The sequence below is a fragment of the Chinchilla lanigera genome, unplaced genomic scaffold (assembly GCF_000276665.1).
Source record: "Chinchilla lanigera isolate Chin_1 unplaced genomic scaffold, ChiLan1.0 scaffold00169, whole genome shotgun sequence".
In the NCBI taxonomy this organism is placed as follows: domain Eukaryota; kingdom Metazoa; phylum Chordata; class Mammalia; order Rodentia; family Chinchillidae; genus Chinchilla; species Chinchilla lanigera.
The window spans coordinates 710211-731247 of record NW_004955570.1 but is presented as its reverse complement, the minus strand read 5'-3'; the positions used below and the strand labels follow the sequence as shown (position 1 = coordinate 731247).

The window sequence follows — 21037 nt, the reverse complement described above, 5'->3', positions numbered from 1 at the left end:
AAAAAAAAAAAAAAAAAAAAAAAAAAAGAAAGATCAGAAAACCAAAATTATCCATAGATTCACCTCCTAAAGAAAATCACTGACCAAAATTTTGGTATATTTCCTCCCATTTTTTCTAGGCAAAGACTTGGGGCGCTGTGTGTGATTATTGGGGTTGCGCTAATGAGAGGCTGTATTTTGTTTCTTCTCCACTGAACAGAGGGGCCCAACTGTGTACTATATGTTTGGACAGTCTGGGTCGAGGTTATTTTTAATGCATTGGCGGCGTGCGCCCTTGTTTACCTAAACCTTCTCAGCTGTTCCTTTTCCTGTTCTGTTTTAAATAGTATGATGAATATGATGTTTGAGACTATTTTCTTAGACTAGATTCCCAAAAATCAAATGACTGAATCAAGGTTGCATGTTCTATGGCTTTTGTTAAGTATTGCCAAATTGCTTTTCTAAAGGACTGGACCAGTTTGCAATGCCACCAGCCACGTATGACAGTGCCGGCCTCAGCATGCCCACAGCAACACTGGGTATTATGTGCTTGTTTTCTATGTTTATAAATCTATATATCTGTCTAATTTACTAAGTCGGTTGGCAAAAAAAGTACAGTGTCATCAGTGTTTTCGTTTATATTTCCTGGAATGCTAGTGCTGTTGAACACTTCTATATTTATCTGTAGAACATTCGTTATTTCTTTTTGTGACTTGTCCATGTCCTTTGTCTGTTTTTCTTTGAGAGTGTTCCATCTTTTGTCTTCTTGTTTTGGGGAGCTGCTTGGCTCTCTGCATAGGTGTGTGTATATATTTGTTTTGAGTTTATGGTGACTGAACACTTATTATGTACCAGGCACACACGTATATTTTGGTTTTTTTTGAGACAGGGACTTGGTATACAGGTCAGGCTGGTCTTGAACTCACTATGTAGCCCAGGCTGACCTCGAACTCATAGTGATCCTCCTGCCTCAGCCTCCTGAGTGCTGGGGTCACAGGTGTACAACACGGAGAGGGTTTTAGAAAGATCCCTGTTGGCTGGCATCAGGTGTGAAAGCTATGGCTGAAATGCAGGCACGGGAGAAAGTGCCTTTGGCAGAAGGGGTGATGGGCAGAGGAAGCCATCTTGGGGAGCCAGGTGAGGGACAGGGTAGGTAGGTCTTGCTGATGTCTTGGATCTAGGTGGGGTGAGGAGAAGGAGGGTACAAAAGGGTCCCCAGGATCCTCATTGAGGCCCTGGGTAAGCTATTCCTTGCTTGGTGTCTCTGGTTTATTTAGTTATATTTGTTTGTTTTGAGACAGGGTCTCGCTGTGTAATCCAGGCTGGCCTTGAATTGACTATGTAATCCAGGCTGGCCTTGAACTGGCCTTGACAATCCTCTTGGGTCAGTCTCCTCAGTGCGGGGATTATATGTGCACCGCTACGCCTGGCTTGTGTCTCTGTTTTGTCACCAGTAGAGATGATGCTATCTCGCCTGATGCCTGGCAGGCCAGGTGCCAGATGCAGGGATGGGAAGGGCTTAGTACGGCGCCTGGCTCATAGTGGTCCTTGGAGGAAGGGGAGCTGGGGGGTAGGATGAGAATCTAACCCGGCAGCTTCTTCCTGTGAGTCCTGTGCTTGGGGCTAGCTATGGTGAACTCTAAAGCATGCCTGAAGGGGAGTGGGTTTTCTGGGGTGCTCAGATAGTCTGAGGAGGCATCCAGGGGGTTTTCCTTTTTTCGCAGCTCCCCACCCCCAGCTGGAGCAGAAAAGCAGCCCCCAGAGCCTCCGTCACCACCAACACCCGTGGTGGGACTGAGACTGTGTCTCTCATCTCTGAACTCTGGCTGCCCTAGAGTGGGAAGAGCCCCTTTGAAAGTTAACTGTGATGTTCCCATGATGCTTCAGGGGTGACCCCTGACCCCAGCCTCTACCACGGAGCCATAGTGAGACCCTCTTCTCTCCTTTCCCGCCTGCAGGCAGCCTCCGCAGCTACAACATGGCAACCCCAAGCCTGACAGCTCCCAGCATTACACCGCCCCAGCTGGGGCCTCCCAGTCTGCAGCAGTTCTTTCCCCAGGCCACTCGCCAGTCTCTGCTGGGCCCCCCTCCTGTTGGGGTCCCCATGAACCCCTCGCAGCTCAACCTTTCAGGGAGAAACCCCCAGAAACAGACCCGGACTCACTCCTCTACCACCCCCAATCGCAAGGTGAGCGGTGGCTGGGGAGAGGGAGTAGGAACGGGAACAGCTGGGTGTCCGCCCAGCTCCACCTGCTCGCACTCACCCCGGGCCTTAGGGCCGGTCACGGTCCCTTTTTATGCCTCAGTTTCCTCCTCTGAAAAATAGGAGAGGAGAGTTGGACTTGTCTGCTGTTCCTCAGACTTCACGCGGTCCTGGGCCCCGACATCCTTTGTGCCAGGTCCCAGTAGAGCTGGGCCCGGCTTATAGGCAGCTTTAAGTGTTTCCCACAGAAGCTGGGGACGTGGCTCAGTGTCAGAGCACGGGCTCAGCACGTGCAAGGCTCTGGGTTCCGTCCCCAGCACCGTGAAAGCATGAATAAATGCTGTAACCCCAGCACTCTGAGAGGCTGGGGCAGAGGGATCACAAGTTTGAGTCCTTTTTGGACATTTTGGCCTTTGGCAAGACCCTGTCTGAAAAAAAAAAATTAAAAAAGATGTGAGGATATACCTCAGTGTGAAGGTCCTGGGTTCAATCTGTAGTACTTTAAAATAAATGAATAAATAAATAAGTACATGTTAGATTGATTGATTGATTCATTGATTGATTGATTGAGACAGGCTCTCGCTATGTAGTCCAGGCTGGCCTTGAACTCACTATGTAGCCCAGGTTGGTCTTGAGCTCATGGCGATCCTCCTGTCTCAGTCTCCAGTGCTGGGATTATAGGTGTGGGGCACCACGCCTGACTGTTAGATTTAAGTAGTTAATTAATTAATTAGGTACCAGGAATCAAACTCAGGACCTTGTGCTTGCCAGGCAGGTGCCGTGCTACATGTAGCTATAGCTACATCCCCAGCTATAGTTAGATTTATTTTAAAAGGAAATGTTAAACATAAAATCAAAGGAAACATTATATCACTACCTGAAAATTTGAAAACTAAATTAACTGGGATACTACGTTGCCTTTCACTGCAACTACGTTGCAGTGAAACAATGTCATAGGAGCCTAAGCCGTGTACCAGTTGGTGTCTCATGGCCTGAGCTTGCAGCACTCTGGGCCCTTGTGCCCTTCATGTGTTCACCGTTTCCCAGACCTACAGAGGGGATGAGGGACTTTCACAGGGATCCCTTCCCCCAGACCATACCGTCCCCGAGTGTCCTAGTAGCTCCTCGCCTGTGTCCGGCTTTCGAGCATGTTCTTGGGCACAGTTGACGCCCCTCACCTGGTTGCTTCAGGAAGCCCCACGTCTGGAGATGAAGCACTGTCTTCCAAAAGGGGCCCCAAGTTGGGACACCACAGCTGCCTGTGTCGTAGGGGTGGTGTCTGCGAGCCTCTCTGTGTGTGCAGATTGCGTTTCCCACTCAGTCCTCCATGTGGGGCTTAGCAGGAGGGGAGGAAGCTGCAGCGGGCCCCAGAGCTTCCCAAGATGCCTGGGCTGGCTGGCACCTGTGTTCATAGAGTGAACATCTGTAAAGCCCCCAATGCAGTGGTTTGCGTGTAGATGTTGCGTGTAGTCTGGCCTTCCTGCGGGTCCTGGGGGAGGGTGTGAGAGATATTAACGTGTGTAATGCCCTAGTGAAACATTTAAGACAGGCAAATACCACCAAAAGTAAGCAGAAGGCCCCTGGGGGCCTACAGTAAGAGTGTGGACGTAGTTTGGGTCAGGAGGCTTGTGGAGAGGGGGCCCTGGGGACAGGAGGAGGCCCAGGGCCTGCTGGAGAGGCCCAGCAAGGACGTGCAGAGAGGGCCAGGGAGAGTGGAGACACTGAGGCCAGAGGGGCCTGACGAGGGGCTGCGGGGGCAGGGACCAGGTTGAGCCGGTTGGGGTGGGCAGGGGAGGGTGGTTTCAGGCTTGGGGTAAGAAGTGCCCCAGGGTACAGGAAGCCAAGAGAAGTTTTATCTTGAAAGAGATCAGAGAAGGTTTCAAAGGCTCCTTGGAAAGAAAGGTGCGGGGAAGCCAGGGGGCTGTAAGGGGGTCTGTGACCCCCAGCCTGGCTTACTTTACAGTCAGGCAGTTAAATGGGGTGTGGGGTGTATCCTGTCATCTGCCCGGCAGCTCTGCACCCAGGCCCACCAGAGACTTCCTGGGCCCTGCAGCCCCTGGGGACTGCGGCAGCCACTGTTGGCCAGGGCAGTATTTGCAGTGGTGGGTGGCAGCCGTCAGAAATGGTTTCTGAAAGGAAGCAGGATTCTTCTTCTCAGACGATGCCGGTGGAAGATGGGGCAGACCCCCAAGAGGGGTCTGAAGAAGCCGAAGAGCCCAGAATGGACACACCCGAAGGTGAGGGAGGTGGGGAGCCCGCTGGCCCTTCAGAGGGGACATGGATTGGGTGGTGGGAGCAGGGGTGGCAGGGATTCTTGGCGGGGTTGAGCCCTGGCCCTGTTACTGGGGTCAGACGTACTCCACATGGCACCTCTGTTCCTCTGTCCATCCCTACTCTAGACGGAGATTTGGCCCCCTGCCCAGATGGCATCTTGAGTGAGAAACGCACTCCCACACCTGAGCCTGAACCGTGTGAGGTGACTGAGCCACTGGCCAAGAGGTCGAGAAGGTAAGTGATGCTGGGGGGGTGTCAGGGCCCAGGTTCCCTGTGCTCATCCCTGCAGAGATGGGGTGGGGAGGCAGGAGCTGGCCCTGCGGAAGATGGGTCAGGATACCTCTAGTGTGGAGGAAAGTCCGACTTACCTCTGCACCTACCTGGGAAGGCTGCAGGCCACACCTGGAGGCCAGACTGGGGGCTAAACCTAAATCAGGTTAGGGGGCTGATGATCTGTACTTGAGACCTCAGAGAGTGGCAGAGGGTGGGCAGGTTTGCAGGGCTAATTGGAGACGTGTTAGCAAGTGGCGGGAAGGGGGAATCCTCTCCAGTTTATTTAGGTGACAGTGACACCCCTGTGTTAGTCAGCTGTGCTGTCCCTGGGATATAGTTGAGATAGAGTTGACACCCACAGCTGAAAGGAGGAGAGGTTTAACTTTCTCTAGCTTATGGTTTTAGGGGCTTCAGTGCATGGTTGGCTGGCCATAGGCAGGAATATAATGGCAGGAGAACATGGCCAAGTAAAGCTTCTTAGTTCATGGCAGCTAGGATGCAGAGCAGGGGAACAGGGCCAAAGAGGAAGGAATAAGGGACCACAAATAGAACCCAGGGTCATGCCTTTGGTGATCTACCCAGATGCATCCAGAAGCTGTACTTTATTAATCTGGTATGCATGTCTTAATCCAATCAAGTTGACATATCAAGATAACCAGTCACAATCCACCCCTTGTCAACCTGACACTAAATATATCTCTTTAAACCATCCTTAATATCCACAAAACACAACAGTAAGTTAATAATTTCACCTAACATGATCCGACTAGCTGGGATATAATAAAAAATGCAATAATCTCTTCTCCAGTCTCAACAATTCCAGCATTTTTCAAAAGTCCCGGTCAAAGTCTTTTCTGCAACTCAAGGCAGACTCTTTTAAGTGTGAACCTCTGAGAATAAAAAAATAAATTACATAATCCTAAGGTAGACTGGCACAGGGTGAATGTTCCCGTGCTGAAAGGGAGGAGTAGGGGGATAGAAAAGAATCAGACCAAAGCAAGACTGGAATCCAGCAGGGAAAGCATTAAATCCTATAGCTTCAAATCAGGCACCAGGGCAAGTAGTGGTGAGATGTGAGCTCCAAAGGGCTTGGGCAGCCCAGTTTCTGTGGCCTTGATGGTTGTAGCCCACATGGCTTCTCTCTTGGGGTGACTGTACTCATAGCTGGCAGATGTTCTGTGTTTTTGACATGTCCAACTTCCTGGGGTCTCCACTGCACCTTCAGCTTCACTTTCACAGCTTCATGCATTGCCCTCTTGGGGCCACATTGCCTGGCCTGTCAGGCCTTCCTTTGATATCTGAGTAGGAATCTCCCTGACCCCATAACATTGATTCTGAATATGTAAAAGGAGCACCACATGGATGATGCTAAGGCCTGCCACCAGTGCAGGCAGTAGCCAGGCCCCTTGGGACCATGGCAGCAGCAGTCTCTGAGTGCCTGGATGGCTGAGCACAGTGAAATGAATTCCAGGGGATCAGTTTTCTAGGTGGTCCAGGGCTTTTCTCAAATGAAAGGTTTATACTTTTGCACCATTGAACCTGTGATTGGGTTAAGGCATCGTCTTGTTCCTGTTCAAAGTACTTGGTGTCTTTTTTGATGGCATTAATCTCTTCAGCATCTGCAACTCCTTTGGCCCCAAGTTTATACATGGTTCCTTCTGGGCCAAAATTTTAAGTTTTTCAAATTTTTCTGCTCTGTTTTTTGCCCTCAATTCTCACTAGAAATTTGGCTGAAGGCAGCCGGTAGTATCCTTGCCACAGCCTGAATGTTGGACTGTCTTGAAATTTCCTTCACCAGATTAATTAGTCTGTCACTTTAAATTCAGCCTCGTACAGTTTTAGGGCAAGGACAAAAGGAAGACAAGTTTACCAGAATGTAGCATGCATGGTCTGTAGTCCGTTTCCTATTAGAGTCTGTGTTCCCATCTAGAACTTCCTGATCCCAGCCTTTAGTATCTGAATTCCTATCAGCATTCTGGTTTTCTTGTCTCCCACCAGAATCACCCAGCAAGCTCTGCTTCATATGGTTTCTCTTCCTGGTTTCTCCAAACTTCCAAAAACTTCCCATAAGCCAGTCCCAGAAGCTTCTAAATAAAATGGTCAGCTATAGTTACAGCAACAGCACACTCTCAGTACCCATTTTCTATATTGGTGAGCTTTCCATCACGGGGACACAATAACTGATGCCTATAATTTAAAGGAGGAGAGGTTTAATTTAGCTGTTTCAGAGGGTTCGGTCTGTGGTTGGCTGGCTCCGAGGCAGAGACATCATGGCAGAGGGGTATGGTGGAGCAAAATTGCCTAACTCGTAGCAGCCAGGAAGCAAAGTAGGGAAATAGCACCAGAGCAGAAGGGGCCAGGGACGATATATAGTGCAGGTCTGCAACCTCTGGGCCGCAGACTAGTGCAGGTATGTATGTGGCCTGTTAGGAACCGGGCCACTTCATCTGTATTTACAGCCACTTCCCATCTCTTGCATCACCACTTAAAGTCAACCTCCTGCACGTCAGTGGCAGCGAGCTGTGCCTTCCAGGGATCTAGGTCATGCTGTCTTTATGAGAATCTAATGTAATAATAATAGAAATAAAGTCCACAGTGTCATAATAATAGAAATAGAACACACAACAAATGGACTGTGCTTGAATCATTCTGAAACCATTCTTCACCACCTCTGGTCTGTGGAAAAAATTGTCCTCCATGAAACTGGTCCTTGCTGCCCAAAATTTTGGGGGCTGTTGATATATAGTGCCCAAGGTCACACCTCCCTGGCACACCCAGACACACCCTGAGGTGTGCTTTACTAATCTTCCGAGTGTTTCTTAATCCAATCAAGTTGATACATCAGGATTAATGATCACAGCCCAGAAAGCCACAGAGTGGCCCTGATCCCCTGCCTGTCAGTGGTGGAACTGGGATTAGAAACTGGGTCTTGGCCTTTCTTGGCAGATGTGAGTTTGATCTTCTTCTCATCCTTTATAGCTCAGAGCTGCCCACAGAGAAGGGACCTCCAGGGCCGTCACAGGTGAAGGTGCCGCCTCCGGCCCGGATGACAGTGCCCAAGCAGACCCAGACACCAGAACGGCTGCCGGAGCTACCGGGAGCCCGGGTGCTGCCTCGGTTCCAGCCACGGGTCCTGCAGATCCAGGCTCAGGTGCAGCCCCAGACTCTCCCACAGATGCCACCTGTGGACACCCAGGTGCCACTGAAGCTGCAGAAGCAGGCACAAACACAGACCTCCCCAGAGCACTTAGTGCCACCGCAGAAGGAGACAGAGCTGCAGAAGCAGGTGCAGTCACGGGGCTGTGTCCGTCCGCCGGAGCAGGGGCAGCTGCAGCTGCAGAAGCAGGCCCAGACACAGACGTATCCACAGGTGCCTGGCCAGGGCCAGCCAAGGGGCCAGACGTGGGAGCAGCCCTCAGAGCAGCCTTCCGCCCAGGTGGCCGTGCAGTCAGCGGAGCAGACCCGGGGCCAGCCTGAGCCCCAGCCACAAGGGTTAGTGCCCACCCCAGAGCGAGCACCAGTTCCTACGGATGCCACGGTGCTGGGGACGCCGCCCAACGTCACAGCAGAGGCTGGGGGAGGTGAGTGAGTGTCACCTCCCAGCCAGTTTCCTCCTCTGGCACTGTCCAGCCTGGACTGGGTGCTGCCAGAGGCTGAGGGCCGGGCCTGGAGCCCAGGTCTGTGGCTGTCCACACCTGGGACTTCAAGGTCCTAGCTGTGGACGGAGAAGGCAGCTCTTGGCCCAGGTCCCAGGGCCCAGGGTGGCAAATGGACTCTGGGAAAGGGAGCACACCTGTCATTTCAGGCATGGAGGAAGCCTTGCCAGAGCCGGTGGGGGCCCAGGTCAGGGTAGCAGCGAGCCAGGAGTCACCGGCCAGTGGTCTGCACCCGGGAGAATGTGAAAAAAGAGCACGAGAGATGCTTGGGGTGGGTAGCAGTGTGAATGCAGTGACGTCAGGCCCCAGGGCCCAGCAGCGGGGTGTCCTCTGCCTCAGTTCACCTGGGGTCCCCTTGTGTTTCCCCAGAGTTTGATGTAGACCAGCTGCATGGAAGCTCATGCAGTAGTGTTGCCTTCCCATGCCTTTGCTCTGAAGACCTAGGGTGCTTTTGATGACAAGAGTCCCTTCTGTAGCTGGGCTTGGGGGTACATGCCCATCATCCCTCAGGAGGCTGAGGCAGGAGGGTCCCAGGGAATCGGAGGGCGGCCTGGGCTATACAGGGAGACCCTTTACTCAAGAAAACAACAACAAAAAAAAGCCCCTTGCAGCTGGGCAGTCCTCAAGTAAGACCTCCCAGTCCCCTCACACTGGGGATAGCTCTCTAGTGGGAAGAGTGCAGAATGAAAGCTTCTCTGAAGCTTGGGTTCCCGCTTGGGGCAAGCCTCTCCCCTTCTTTGGGTTGCAGTTTCCCCATCTGTCATGTGAGGGGTGGCATGGGTTAGATTTTACAATTTGGCAGACCTGGATTCCCATTCTAGCTACAGTGGGCAGTCGCCTAGTAGCCGAAGCCTGTTTCCCTCTCTGTCAGGAGGCTGTGATAGAACAGTGCTCATAGGTGTTCGCCCTGGGGCTGGCTGTCCAGAAGCACCCAGATGGCAGAAACTCTGCTCCTGCTCCTGGTGCAGATGTGGGGTGCCGGGGGCTCCCTGAAGGTCACCATCCTGCAGAGCAGCGACAGCCGGGCCTTTAACACCACACCCCTCACACCGGTGCCTCGTCCCAGCGACTCTTCCCCTGCCACCCCGGCAGCCGCCAGCACGCCTTCTAAGCAGGGCCTTCATTTTTTCTGCTATGTCTGCAAGACCAGCTGCAGCAGCCAGCAGGTACTAGGGGTGGACGGGCGGGGCTTAGGGGTGGATGGGCGGGGCTTAGGGGTGGATGGGCGGGGCTTAGGGGTGGATGGGCGGGGCTTAGGGGTGGATGGGCGGGGCTTAGGGTACAGGGCGGCTTGGGCTCAGCACAGCACGCAGCCTGCCCTTTCCGTGCCCTGCTAATGGCTGCACAGAACCCTCGAGCCTGGCCCTGCACAGTGGAACATCGACTTAGCAAGCGTTTCCTGCCAGGCATGGTGGTGCCCAGCTGTAATCCCAGGCCCCTGGAGGCTGAGCCAAGAGAATTGATTGCTCGGAGTTCAAGGCTAGCTTGAGTGACACATAACACCCTTCTTCAAAACAAAACAAGACAAAACCAAACCAAACCAGACCAGACCAGACCAGACCAGACCAGGCCAAAGCAAACCAAAGCAAACCCAAAAGAAAACATTTTCTGACCAGCCAGCTGGGCAGATTTTAGAGTCGGGCAGATTTTAGAGTCAGGCAGACCTGGTTCAAATCAGCTCTGACCAGCTGTGTGGGCCTGGACCTGACATTGTAGGCTGCAGCCCAGGCCTGGTGTAAGTGACTGAAGCATCAAAAACAAGCTTGCTAAGTGTGTTGCTACCCCTGTTGCTATGGTTACCTCTCTACTCTACCCGACCTGAGCAGAACCATGCAGATCTAAGTGAACCAAAACATGCGTTGTCTTTGAGGTGGTCACAGTCCCTGGGAGCAGCAGAGCTCTGGCTGGTGTGCACTTCCTGCCTCAGTTTACCAGGGTGTTCTGGTCCCCACGGGGTCTCACAGAGATGGCTATGAGGCCCAGGTTGGACCTGTCCTCAGGGCCTCCCCTCATGCCCATCCCTGGCTTGTTTGAGCTACAGGAGTTCCAGGACCACATGTCGGAGGCCCAGCACCTGCAGCGGCTTGTGGAGCTCCAGCACACGAACCACGCGTGCCTCCTGTCCCTGCTTCCCATGCCCAGGGACGCCCTGGAGAGAGACGAGGAGTGAGTTGGGGGCTGCTCTTTTGGGGTGGGCAGGTTCACTGGGCAGCTCCTGAATCTACCCTCTGCCAGGGCTGCCCTTGGGGTAAAAGAGGCCCCTTGACGCCGCTAACAGTGGCTGTGGACCTCAGTTTCCTCCATCTGTAAATGGCCTGGTGAGGCGCATGGTCAGGGATTCACCAGTCTATTTAAGTCCATCGCAATGGGAACATTGTGACCTCGCGTGGGAGGGAGGTGGGCTGTGGCCCGGAGCTCTGCGCCCCCTGGCATGTATGCTATGGGGGTGCAGTGGCAGGGATCAGGTCACCTTGTGCCCTGTGTTCAGAGAGTGTCCCCAAGTTGCTTCTTTCATCATCCCAGGGTTCATTTGATCAGAAACATTGTCACCCTAGAGGTTGGCAAGAACCATCGGGACCCCCTGGGCTGTCCCCGGGCTTCCGGGGCTGGGAGGTGCCATAGAGAAGCAGGACTGTGTTGGGTTGGTCTGTCGTCCCCACCCCGATCTCCTCTTCTTTCTGGAAAATTCAGAAGTCCAGATTGGTAGTGAAAGCTCAATTTCAAAATGCTTACCCGAGGGAGACCAAATAGAACCTTTCACAGGCTGGACAGGCGTCCCTTGAGTCAGTGGTCAGGGACTTTGTCCGAGTTCAAAGAGGTCACAGCTTGAACTTTCTCAGGTGGGGGTGAGGGGATGGTAAGGGCTCTTGGTTACTTTTCTCTCATTGCTGGTACAAAATACCTAGAGCCCAAAATTAAGGAAGGAAAGGTTTATTTAGCTCATGGTTTGCAGAGGTTTCAGTCCATAATCAGCTGGCTCCAAGGGAATGTGGCAGAGGGGCAACAGTTCAAGGCTGCAGAAGACAGCCAAAGGAATAAGAGCAAAAGGGGGGAACAAGCCTCTTTTCTTCCCTTCTATTGTAAACAGGCTACCCCTCCCCTTAGTTAAACCCACAAACTTCTTCAGTTAATACAGTGAATCAACCATTACAACACCCTGTTGTAAACAGCCTGTCTTCTACACACTAGGATGCAGAACTGCTGAAATACTTAGTTAAGCTTCTAAACTTCTCAAGTTGACACAGTGTATCAACCATTACAATTGGTGACTATGACATGCCTCCCCGACGGATGCACTTTTTTTTGGGTACTGGGACTGCTTGCTAGGGTTGAGCTGCGCTTCTGAGCTAGATGCCCAGCCCAGATGCACTTTTCCTCCAAGGGCAGCTCAGGTCTCTGTTAGCTGGTTCTCCCGGGAGAAGAGCTTTCTTCCTTGGTCTTCTGCCTAGCAGACATTATCATAAACAAACACAGGAGGAAGGGAACTCACAAAGATACTCTCTGAGTTAATATAATAGAGGTGGGGCTGGGGATTTAGCTCAGCGGCAAAGCGCCTGCCTGGCAAGTGCAAGGTCGTGAGTTTGGTTCCCGGTACCGGAGAAAAACAAAAAAAAAAAAAAAAAAAAAAAAAGAGAGGCATCGATCAAGTGTATAATGGGAGAGGCTGGGCATGGTGGCACACACCTATAATCCCAGCGTTTGGGGGAGGCTGAGGCAGGAGAACTGCTGTGAGGCTGACCTGGGTTACATAGTGAGTTCAAGGCCACCCTGAACTTTATAGTGAGACCCTGTCTCAAAGAAAAAAATAGAAAAATCTATGAATGATCTAAAATATCACAAACTGCACAATTGGTTAGATCAGTTAAGACCCGCCCAACCAATATATAACAGAGTTACAGGGACTTTATAACACTGCAAACTGGTCGGGTTCAAAAGGTTAAACCTTGCATACACAGAATGACCTTGACTGGAAGCTGGTGTGGTGGAGAACGCTTGCATTTGTAGCAGTTGGGAGGCTGAAGCAGGAAGATCACTAAATTTAAGGCCAGTGTGGGCTACATAGGGAGTTCAAGGCCAGCCTGGACTAAATAGCAAAACCCTGTTGCAAAACAAAACAAAACAAAGCAAAGCAAAACAAAACAAAACAAAACAAAACAAAACAAAACAAAACACAACCCCTGAAAACAAAAACAAAAAACCAGATCAGGCGTTTACACTGAAAGACAGATTAAATCGGAATTTTCCAGGCCATCATCCTCGGTTACTTCCTCATTCTAGTGGCATCCCAGACATGGCACTGGTAGTCAGTCACCTGTCATTGCGCCACTGCGTTACAATGTTAACAATTCATGAAACAAAGCAACCCCCAGCCCCAACCTGCAGCTACCTGACTTTGGTCCACAGCACCAGACAGTAGACGAAAATTAACCTGAGCACAAAGGAACAATGTTTTGGGGCTTCATAAATGAGAAAGTGAGGGACGAAGCTGTATGTAGGGGACATCATTTTGTAGAGAAGCCTCAGGCCACTCACAGTTCCAGCCTAGGCATGCAGCGACCCAACAGGAAGACAGGGTCCATATCTACCGGGGCAGAAAGCGCTGGGTGTGCCAGAACCACTCTCCTGGCTAGGCCTTGGTGGGCGGGGCCAGCTCTACTTGAGCCACGTGGTGCGGTTTCCGTGGAAGACAGAGAAATGATCCCAAGAATGGGCTGATGTGCTGGACCCCAGAACTGAGCCCAGCCCCCACTGGCGAGGGTGATCCCCACCCCCTCCTCACAGTCTGCTTGGTCATTTCTAGAAGGCCTCTGGCCCGGCCCTGGCCACACACTGGGCACCTGTTGGATGAGTACATTTTTTCATTTAGTGCTTATTAAAAAAATTTACTTAGGTACTGAACTGTTCCTTGTAAAACTCAAATTTAACTGGGTAGGGTGGAGCATTCCTGTCTATAATCTCGGGTAGCCTGCCTCAGCCTCCCAAGTGCTGGGCGTGTGCCACCATGCCCAGCTTTAGTCTTTTTAAAAGTAAAAATTGGAGTCATGCTGCAGGATGTAGTGAAAGTATTTACATGTCTCAGTAGCCCTCTCTATTAGGGTTTCCCTCAGATCTGCATCTGTGGACACTGAGGGGGGCTCTTGTGGCCCCTAAAACTGGAGTAAAGTGTATGTGGATAGTTTGTAGAGAGTTCTTATTTTCACTGGCAGAGAACAGTAAGGGACGACCTCAGCTCTTTCAGTCCCTTTTATTTTACCCAGGCTCTTTATGATGTGTAGCACTCACACCCTTCATCCTAGTGCCCTTGAGCCTAGCACTGCACCGTGAATCAATTCCAGGGTCACACACAGTACATCCAGCCACCTCCGGAAAGCCCCACCTATGACTGCATGAGGCTTTGGAGGGACATTTGTTTTTTTTTTTTGGTTTTTTCTCCGGTACCGGGAACCGAACTCACGACCTTGCGCTTGCCAGGCAGGCGCTTTTGCCGCTGAGCTAAATCCCCAGCCCCTGGAGGGACATTTGAACACAAGCCACAACAATTTTCTTTTATATTATTATTACTATTCTTAATTTTTGAGACAGGGTCTTATTATGTAGTTCAGACTAGGTTTGAGTCACTGTGTAGGCCAGGTTGACCTCAAACTCACAGTGATCCTCCCGCCTCAGCTGAGTGCTGGGGTTATGGGTGTGAGCCACCACTCTTTCCTCCTTTTTTGTGCTGGGCATAGAACCCAGGGCCTCCCTTGTGCCGGGCACATGCTCTGCTGCTGAGCTGCGTTCCATTTATGGAGCGATTTGGGGGAGCTTCTGCTTCCTCCTGGAATATAGTGTCACACTATGCTTGTTTTGGTTGTCATTATTCAGAGAGCCACCACTGAGGCGCTGGTGCAACACCTGCCAGGTACACTATGTGGGGGACCTGATCCAACACCGAAGGACACAGGACCACAAGGTAGGGCGTCCTCATCCTGCATGCGCCAGAGCTGGGGAGGAGGGAGCCCGAACAGAGTGGAAGTAAAGCTCTGTCCTTGTTGCATGTGACTGTCGCTCCCAGCTGGGCCCAGCACCTGCCCTTCAGCCACAGGGCTCACAGGTCCTTTGGGGGCTCCCCTCTCTCTTGCCTTATTGCCACCTGCTGCCCACCTCCTGGCCTGCCACAGGTAAGGGCTATGTGCGCATGTGCCGGGGCAGAGACGGGGTCAGGCCAGCTGGCAGATGCGCTGGGCCTACAGGTGGAAGGAGTGGTCTTGCTGGGTGCTGCCTGGCTACTCGTCCGTGGGCCATACCTGGGGTTGCTGCCTGCCATGCACATGGCCTGTCCTCCTTTTCCCAGGTCGCCAAACAGTCCTTGCGGCCCTTCTGCACTATTTGCAGTCGCTACTTCAAGACCCCCCGCAAGTTTGTGGAGCATGTGAAGTCCCAGGGCCACAAGGACAAAGCCAAGGAGGTAACCCCAGCTGCCTCAGAGGACACGGGCCCAGAGAGTTCAGAGCCTCAGCCAGGGCCACACGGCAGGCTGGGCTTTATCCCAGCCTAACTCATAGTGGGTCTAAAGGCACCAGGACTCGCAGGGGTGTGTGGCATCTCGGCTGCCCACAGCTGACCCCAGTCCCTTACCCACTCCCCGGGGCAGCTGAAGACGCTTGAGAAGGAGATGGCCGGCCAGGACGAGGACCACTTCATCACAGTGGATGCTGTGGGCTGCTTTGAGGATGATGAAGAGGAGGAGGAGGAGGAGGAGGAGGAGGAGGAAGAGGAGGAGAATGAAGAGGAAGAGGTCGAGGTTGAGGAAGAACTGTGCAAGCAGGTAGCTGGGGTGGGCTGCAGGAGGCAGGCTGGAGGTGGGACAGCCGGCCCAGGAGGGCCTCAACCCACCCCAGGGGCCAGTCCTGGGCTGGCACTTGCAGCCTGAACTGCATTGCAGGTGACCGTGCAGAAACACAGCAGGGTGACTGCCGAGGAGCAGCTGAAAAGTGTGAGGGGCCTGGAAGCCTGGTGGGGATTTTGATTGGTCGAGAGGAAGGGAAAGGGCCTCCTGGTGACGGTGGTGATGCTGTTAGCAGCTGACTTCCCTGGGTTTTTTGAGCATTCACTATGTGCTAGGCAGGTACCGTGCACTGTACTGGCAGAATCTCATTCTAGTGGATGGCAAGAAGAGAGACTCATAGCCAGGCTATGCCAGACTCATGGCGGTACGTGCCTGTAATCCCAGCACTTGAGAGGCTGAGGCAGGGGGATTGCTACGAGTTGGAGGCCAGCCTGGGCTACATAGTGAGTTTGAGGCCAGTCTGGAATATGTAGTGAGATTGCCTCAGAAAATAAAAAAACAACAAAGAAAGGGAGAGGCTTGAGCCCATGCCTTTAATGGCCCGGCTCTGTGCCTCTAAAGGAGGAGCGGGTTGGGTCTTAGATTCTTTGTAGTTTAACAGATGTTTCTGGGAATCTGATCAGGGCCAGATCCTGGTGCTAGACACAAGGACATGTGAGGCCCAAGGCCTGGCCCCCACCTCACAGAGGTTGCCCATTTACAGTCCAGAGTGGTCAGAGGAAGGGCTTGGCAAGGGGATGCTGTCACTCTTGGAGCCAGGTGGCAGGTGGTTGAGGACAGTTTAGGTGCGGTAGGGCTGACAGGCAGAGGGTAGTCTCTTCTGGAAGGGGCCTGTGGCCAGCAGGTTGGACACGGGCTCCTTGGTCACCTGAAACCCATGCCAGGACTAAGGAGTCCTGGAGTCCTCCTCACTGGAGTACTGGGCAGGAACTCGGGGAGCTGAGGGCCCCCAGGTGAGAATTTGAACTCTGGCTCGAGCCCACCGGAGTTCACTCCCTGGCCTCTCCGGAGACCAGCGGAGCAACCTCGGGCAAGTGCGTTAATGTCCCTGCTGCCTCAGTGTTCTTTTGCCAGATGGGTGCAGCCGCAGGGTTGCTCTGAGCAGCACTGAGATGACACACGTGATATGTTGGTCATACTTGGTAGATTGCGGCCACTGCGGGAGTGGGAGCGGCCTGGAGGGCGGGACGGGTTGAGCAGGGTCTGGAAAGCATGGCGCAGAAAGAGCACCCTGGAGGCAGCCCCACCCCGGATAGGGTCTGGGGAGCTCGGCCCAGGGCTGAGGCCCTCGCTTGCATTTCTCCAGGTGAAGTCCAAGGATGGGGGCAAAGAAGAGCAGAAGGGCTTGGAGACCTACAGCCCCAACACTGCGTGTGGTAAGACCCGAGCCCGCCCGCGGGAGCAGTGGCCTGGGCTCAGCCTCCAGGTGACCTCTCCCCTAGCCTTCTTCTCTTCTGCTCCCTCCTAGGGGGTGGGGGTGGGATAGATGGTACCCAGAGAGGCCAGCATTCCTGGCTGGTACTGGGGATGTGCGCACATGACCCTGCCCTCCCTAGGTGTGGACTTCTTGGTGCCCGTGATGGGCTATATCTGCCGCGTCTGCCGCAAGTTCTGCCACAGCAACTCCGGGGGGCGGCTTTCCCACTGCAAGTCCTTGGCCCACTTTGAAAACCTGCAGGTGAGCTGGGCCCACTGTCCTGCCAGGGGCACAGCCTCTGTCTCCGCTAAGAGATGGCCAGCAGCTACATCCTTTGTGGGAAGCCTGTCCCCAGGCACACACCTGCCACAGGGAGGGAGTCAGAGCTGGGGTGGGGTTGGGCCCTTTCTGTCCCTGTTCTAGGGCAAGCTGAGGGCAAGGCATTAGCTCCAGAACCTGGCCCAGAAGGGCTGAGGGCACCCGTTGGTGTCACGGCGCACCGGGCTGGGGAAGCGGCTGCTGGCCAGGAGCGCCCAGGAAGTCCTGACTTCAGCGCACGCTCTGTGTCTAGAAATACAAAGCAGCTGAGAGTTCCCGCCCTGCGTCCCGGCCCGTGAGCCGCCAGTGCGCCATCAACGCCCGCAACGCGCTGACGGCGTTCTTCACCTCCAGCTCCGGCCTTGGCAGTGCTCGGCTGCCCATGCAGTCCAGCCCCCAGGACAAAGCCAAGCCCCTCAGCAAGGTGACACCTCGACCCCCTAACGCCCTCCCCCTCCCTCGGCGCTCGAGCCGCCTCAAAACCTGAACGTGCGAGCTCCCTGAGCCCAGCTTTCTGGGTCTGGATCCGTTAATGCTTTTAGGAGTCTGTGTGGAAACGGATGTGCGTGGTGTTTTTACTCAAAACAGAATAAATGGTAGTTTGGATGAGCAATGCCTACAGCACTCCTGTCTGGGTGTACAGGCGACAGACACCCAGGCAGCTCAGCCGGTGCCCAGCCTTTCTGGGCACGAATATCGGCAGAACTGGAAGGCAAAGATAAGCTTCCTGAGGACTAGGTATTCTGGGATCACCAAGCGCTTTGCCCAGGCCTCGGTTTTCCTCTTAATGATGTGTCAGGACTGGGAAACTGCCATTAAATAAGTTAAGATCTTTGTTAACCTTTGCAGTGACCTGAGGAGGGGGTGTGGTTGCTGCCCCAAAATTACAGATGAAGAAACTGAGGCCTAGCAAGGTCCAGGGACTTGGCAGAGGTCTCAGGGCTGGACCTGCGTGGTGCAGCTGGAATTCAGGTTGGGGGTGCCTTGCCACTTGGGCGTTCTGGTTCTCGGCTCTTGGTTCGCTGGCAGGGTGCAGGCCACAGCAAGATGAATCGCCAACAAATGGGCCCCACTGTGTTGGCTTTGCAGTGCTGCTGTTTTTACCTTTAGACCCTTACAGACAACCAGCCCAGCCCAGCCGCTGGCCAGCTCGGAGCTGAGTTGGAGGGCAGCGCCAAGGCCGCACAGCGTGTCTGATGCTGTCTGAGGAGGCCCCGGCCTTGTGTACACCCTGTGCCCAGAAACAAGGTGACTGAGTGTCCCAGCCCCACCTCCCAGCCCGAGCGCTGCCAGCGGTGATCAGCGCCCATAATGACTGACTGTGCTTTTCACCTCTGGCATCGGCAGTGGCCAGCCACCCACCCAACCAAACCCCCAGCAAGGCGACTGCTTGGGCCCCCCAAGCTCCCAGCATCACTTCAGGGCTTGAGCCGCCTCAAAACCTGAAAGCAGGAGCTCCCTGTGCCCATCCTGTCTGGGTCCAGATCTGTTAATGCCTTACGTCTGTGTGCAGACTGACATAGTCGGTGTTTTTACTTAATATCCAACAAAAGAAGGTCACTTCGGGGTGCAGTGCCCGCCAGCACTTCTGTCTGGTGTACAGGGGAAGGTGCACCCAGGCAGCTGTCAGCCAGCACTCGGCCTCTGAGTACAGCTGGTGCCACCAATGTGTGGTCTTGACTGCCCCATTCACCGCCAGTGGTCCTAGACACAGGAAAGCGGTGCCGTGGTGTGGGAGACCCGTTTAATGTGGATGCTTGATCCTGGACAGAGTGGGGCATGCCCGGGAGGTGGGCAGACTGGTGGGTGGGAGACCAGCCCACACCTGGCCCCAGCAGGGACGCTGGGCAGTGGGGGCTTGCACAGGCAGGCAGACCCACGAGGGGACCGAAGGCCAACCCTCAAGGGGGTGTTGAGGCCAGAAGGTGCATGTCCAGGCAGAGCCTGGCCCAGGGATACAGGGTTGGGGCCTGCCCCGAGGGCTCCCGGAGCCTAGGAGCTGGCATCACCGGCGGCCTCCCCGAGCTGCTGCTGGAACTCCAGGCGCGTCTGCCGGTTGGACTCCAGCAGCTCCTGGAGACGGGCGTGGAGGTGGTCGTTCTTCTCCTCCAGGTGGTCCAGGCAGGAGTTGATCTGGTCCAACATGGAGTTGATGGCGGCGTACTCTAGAGGAAGGGGAATCGGAGTCAAGTCCCGTGTCACCTTGGGGCTCACCAACACCCTCACATTCTACTCTCCCCCAGTTGGGCACTGGGCAAGTCCCTCTGCCTTCCTGAGCCTCACTGTTACCATCTGGAAAGTGGGTGGATTTCAAAAGGAGAAAGGCTTTGAAGAAGGAAAGCCTTGACGCACTTTTTCCTAGCGTTAGGGTGGCGGCCTGGGAGGTCCGGTGGATGCTGAGCCTCCTCATTTCCGTCAGCGGCCGCGTAGAGGCCACAGCCTGCGTTCTGAGCCGGGCAGTCAAGGCCACTGTTCGCGGCAGAACTTTCTCCAGCCCTCCGTGGCGCCCTCTGCTGTCAGGATAAAGCACCCAGCACCGGATTCCCCCGAGCCGGAATGGCAGCCAGTCCCTGTTTCCCTCTCTAGCGCCATATCCTGAGCCTTTTCTTTTCCTCTTCCGCCTGCCTTTGCCTGTCTTAGGCCCTTTCTGTTCATTGCCTCTGCCCGGAACGCACTGGGTCCTCCTCTTCCTGGATAAGTCCCACTCACCCTTCAAGTCTCAGTGTGGATGTCACCACTGGGGAGCCTTCCCTGTACCCCAGGCCGGGCCAGCCTCACTTCCGACCCGCTGGCCATCCTGGCCCCTGCCTGGCTCTCCCTCAGTCAGGACTGAGCGCTGTGGTTATTTATGTGTCCCTCCTTGCCTGGGAGTCTCCGTGAAGTGTCTGATCTTGGTTGCTGCTGTCTCCCCAACCTAAGCCGTTGTTGAATGAATGAGTGAATGAACGAACGAAGTTCTGACTGCCCAGTCTCTCTGTCCCTGCCAGCCAGAATGCCTCAGTGCAAAAGCCCTTCCAGGACCAGCTCACAAAGCCCCCGAGAAGCCCTCCAGCTCTCCACTTGCAAATACCGTTTCCTTCGCAACACAGCGTCTCTTAAGCGCCAAGGTCTGGGCCTGTGCCCACTGCGGGACCCGGTTCTGTGCCAGCACATGAGTCAGATTCATGAGACTGCCAGCGTGGGACTGGAGGGGAAGTGGCTGATGGTGTGTCTGGGACATGGGTGCGAACCTGAATTCTACAGGAGGGGCAGCATTGTCCAGACAGTGCCCCTCTCGCTGGATAGTCCTGGAAGTCCGCTGGATCTCAAAAGCCTACCCCGCTCCTGGGACAGATGGGGCGACAGTGGCCTAGAAAGGAAGAAACCTGTGCAGGTCCCACGGCTCACTGATCACAGAACCCAAACAGACTTGGGGGTTAGTGGCTCTTGAGATTGAGCTCTAGCTCTGTTCCACGAAGCAAGCTACTGTAGCTCCTTCCCGGAAAAGGTTGAGAACTGAGGATTCAAATACACCAAAAATTCAGACGGTCTGGCCACAGCAAGTACTTAATAGGAGGTCATTATGATCAACATTTCGCATGGGGGACACAAGCTTGGACAAGGGTGGGGGAGGTGGGTATCTCCACATCACTTGGCAGGCCCTGGCTTTATCTGTGTCAAAGGTACTTCCCAGTTCCGAGCCTTTGCTTCTTCCAGGGACACCCTCCTCCCCACCGTCCTAGGGATCTGCCAACGTCCACTCTGTGACGACCTGAGAGGCCCTTCCCAATGCTCCCGCCATGGCTTCCAGCACTGATGATACACGTCTGGGCTCCACTCAGCAGCATCGCCTGTGCAAGCCTTCTAGCACACTCATTGGCCCCAGTGTGGGGGCATCTTCTACCTCCCTTAAAAGCAGATCCTGCCCAGGCAGTGTGACATTCGTCTGCCAGCTTGGCTACAGGGGCAACTGAGGCAGGAGGATCACAAGTTCAAGGCCCGTCTGGTCAATTTAGATAGGGAGACCCTGTCTCAGAAGATGAAGGGGCTGGAGCTCAATGTGGTGGTACATGCCCGTAAGACTGGCACTCTGGGAGGCTGAGGCAGGA

The 21037-nt window shown here is 54.0% G+C and overlaps 2 protein-coding genes across 2 annotated transcripts in view; one reads left to right on the top strand and one right to left on the bottom strand.

Annotated features, from left to right (window-relative positions):
- The window catches only part of Ciz1 (CDKN1A interacting zinc finger protein 1), a gene marked incomplete at both ends in the record, with an annotated part of 16428 nt that extends 1304 nt beyond the window's left edge, over window positions 1-15124 (top strand). Inside the window, 12 exon segments of the mRNA XM_013509385.1 lie at window positions 447-518; window positions 1938-2167; window positions 4326-4419; window positions 4582-4690; window positions 7709-8015; window positions 8100-8310; window positions 8535-8656; window positions 9354-9551; window positions 10427-10551; window positions 14251-14338; window positions 14720-14833; window positions 15020-15124. Of these exon segments, the coding sequence (XP_013364839.1) occupies window positions 447-518; window positions 1938-2167; window positions 4326-4419; window positions 4582-4690; window positions 7709-8015; window positions 8100-8310; window positions 8535-8656; window positions 9354-9551; window positions 10427-10551; window positions 14251-14338; window positions 14720-14833; window positions 15020-15124 (1775 nt within the window).
- A 3550-nt stretch (window positions 15125-18674) lies between these two features.
- Window positions 18675-21037, bottom strand: part of LOC102021188 (chromosome unknown open reading frame, human C9orf16) — a 3565-nt gene continuing 1202 nt past the window's right edge. Inside the window, exon 2 of the mRNA XM_005413526.2 lies at window positions 18675-19114. Within this exon, the coding sequence (XP_005413583.2) occupies window positions 18942-19114 (173 nt within the window). The 3' untranslated portion in view covers window positions 18675-18941. The remainder of the gene's footprint in view (window positions 19115-21037) is intronic.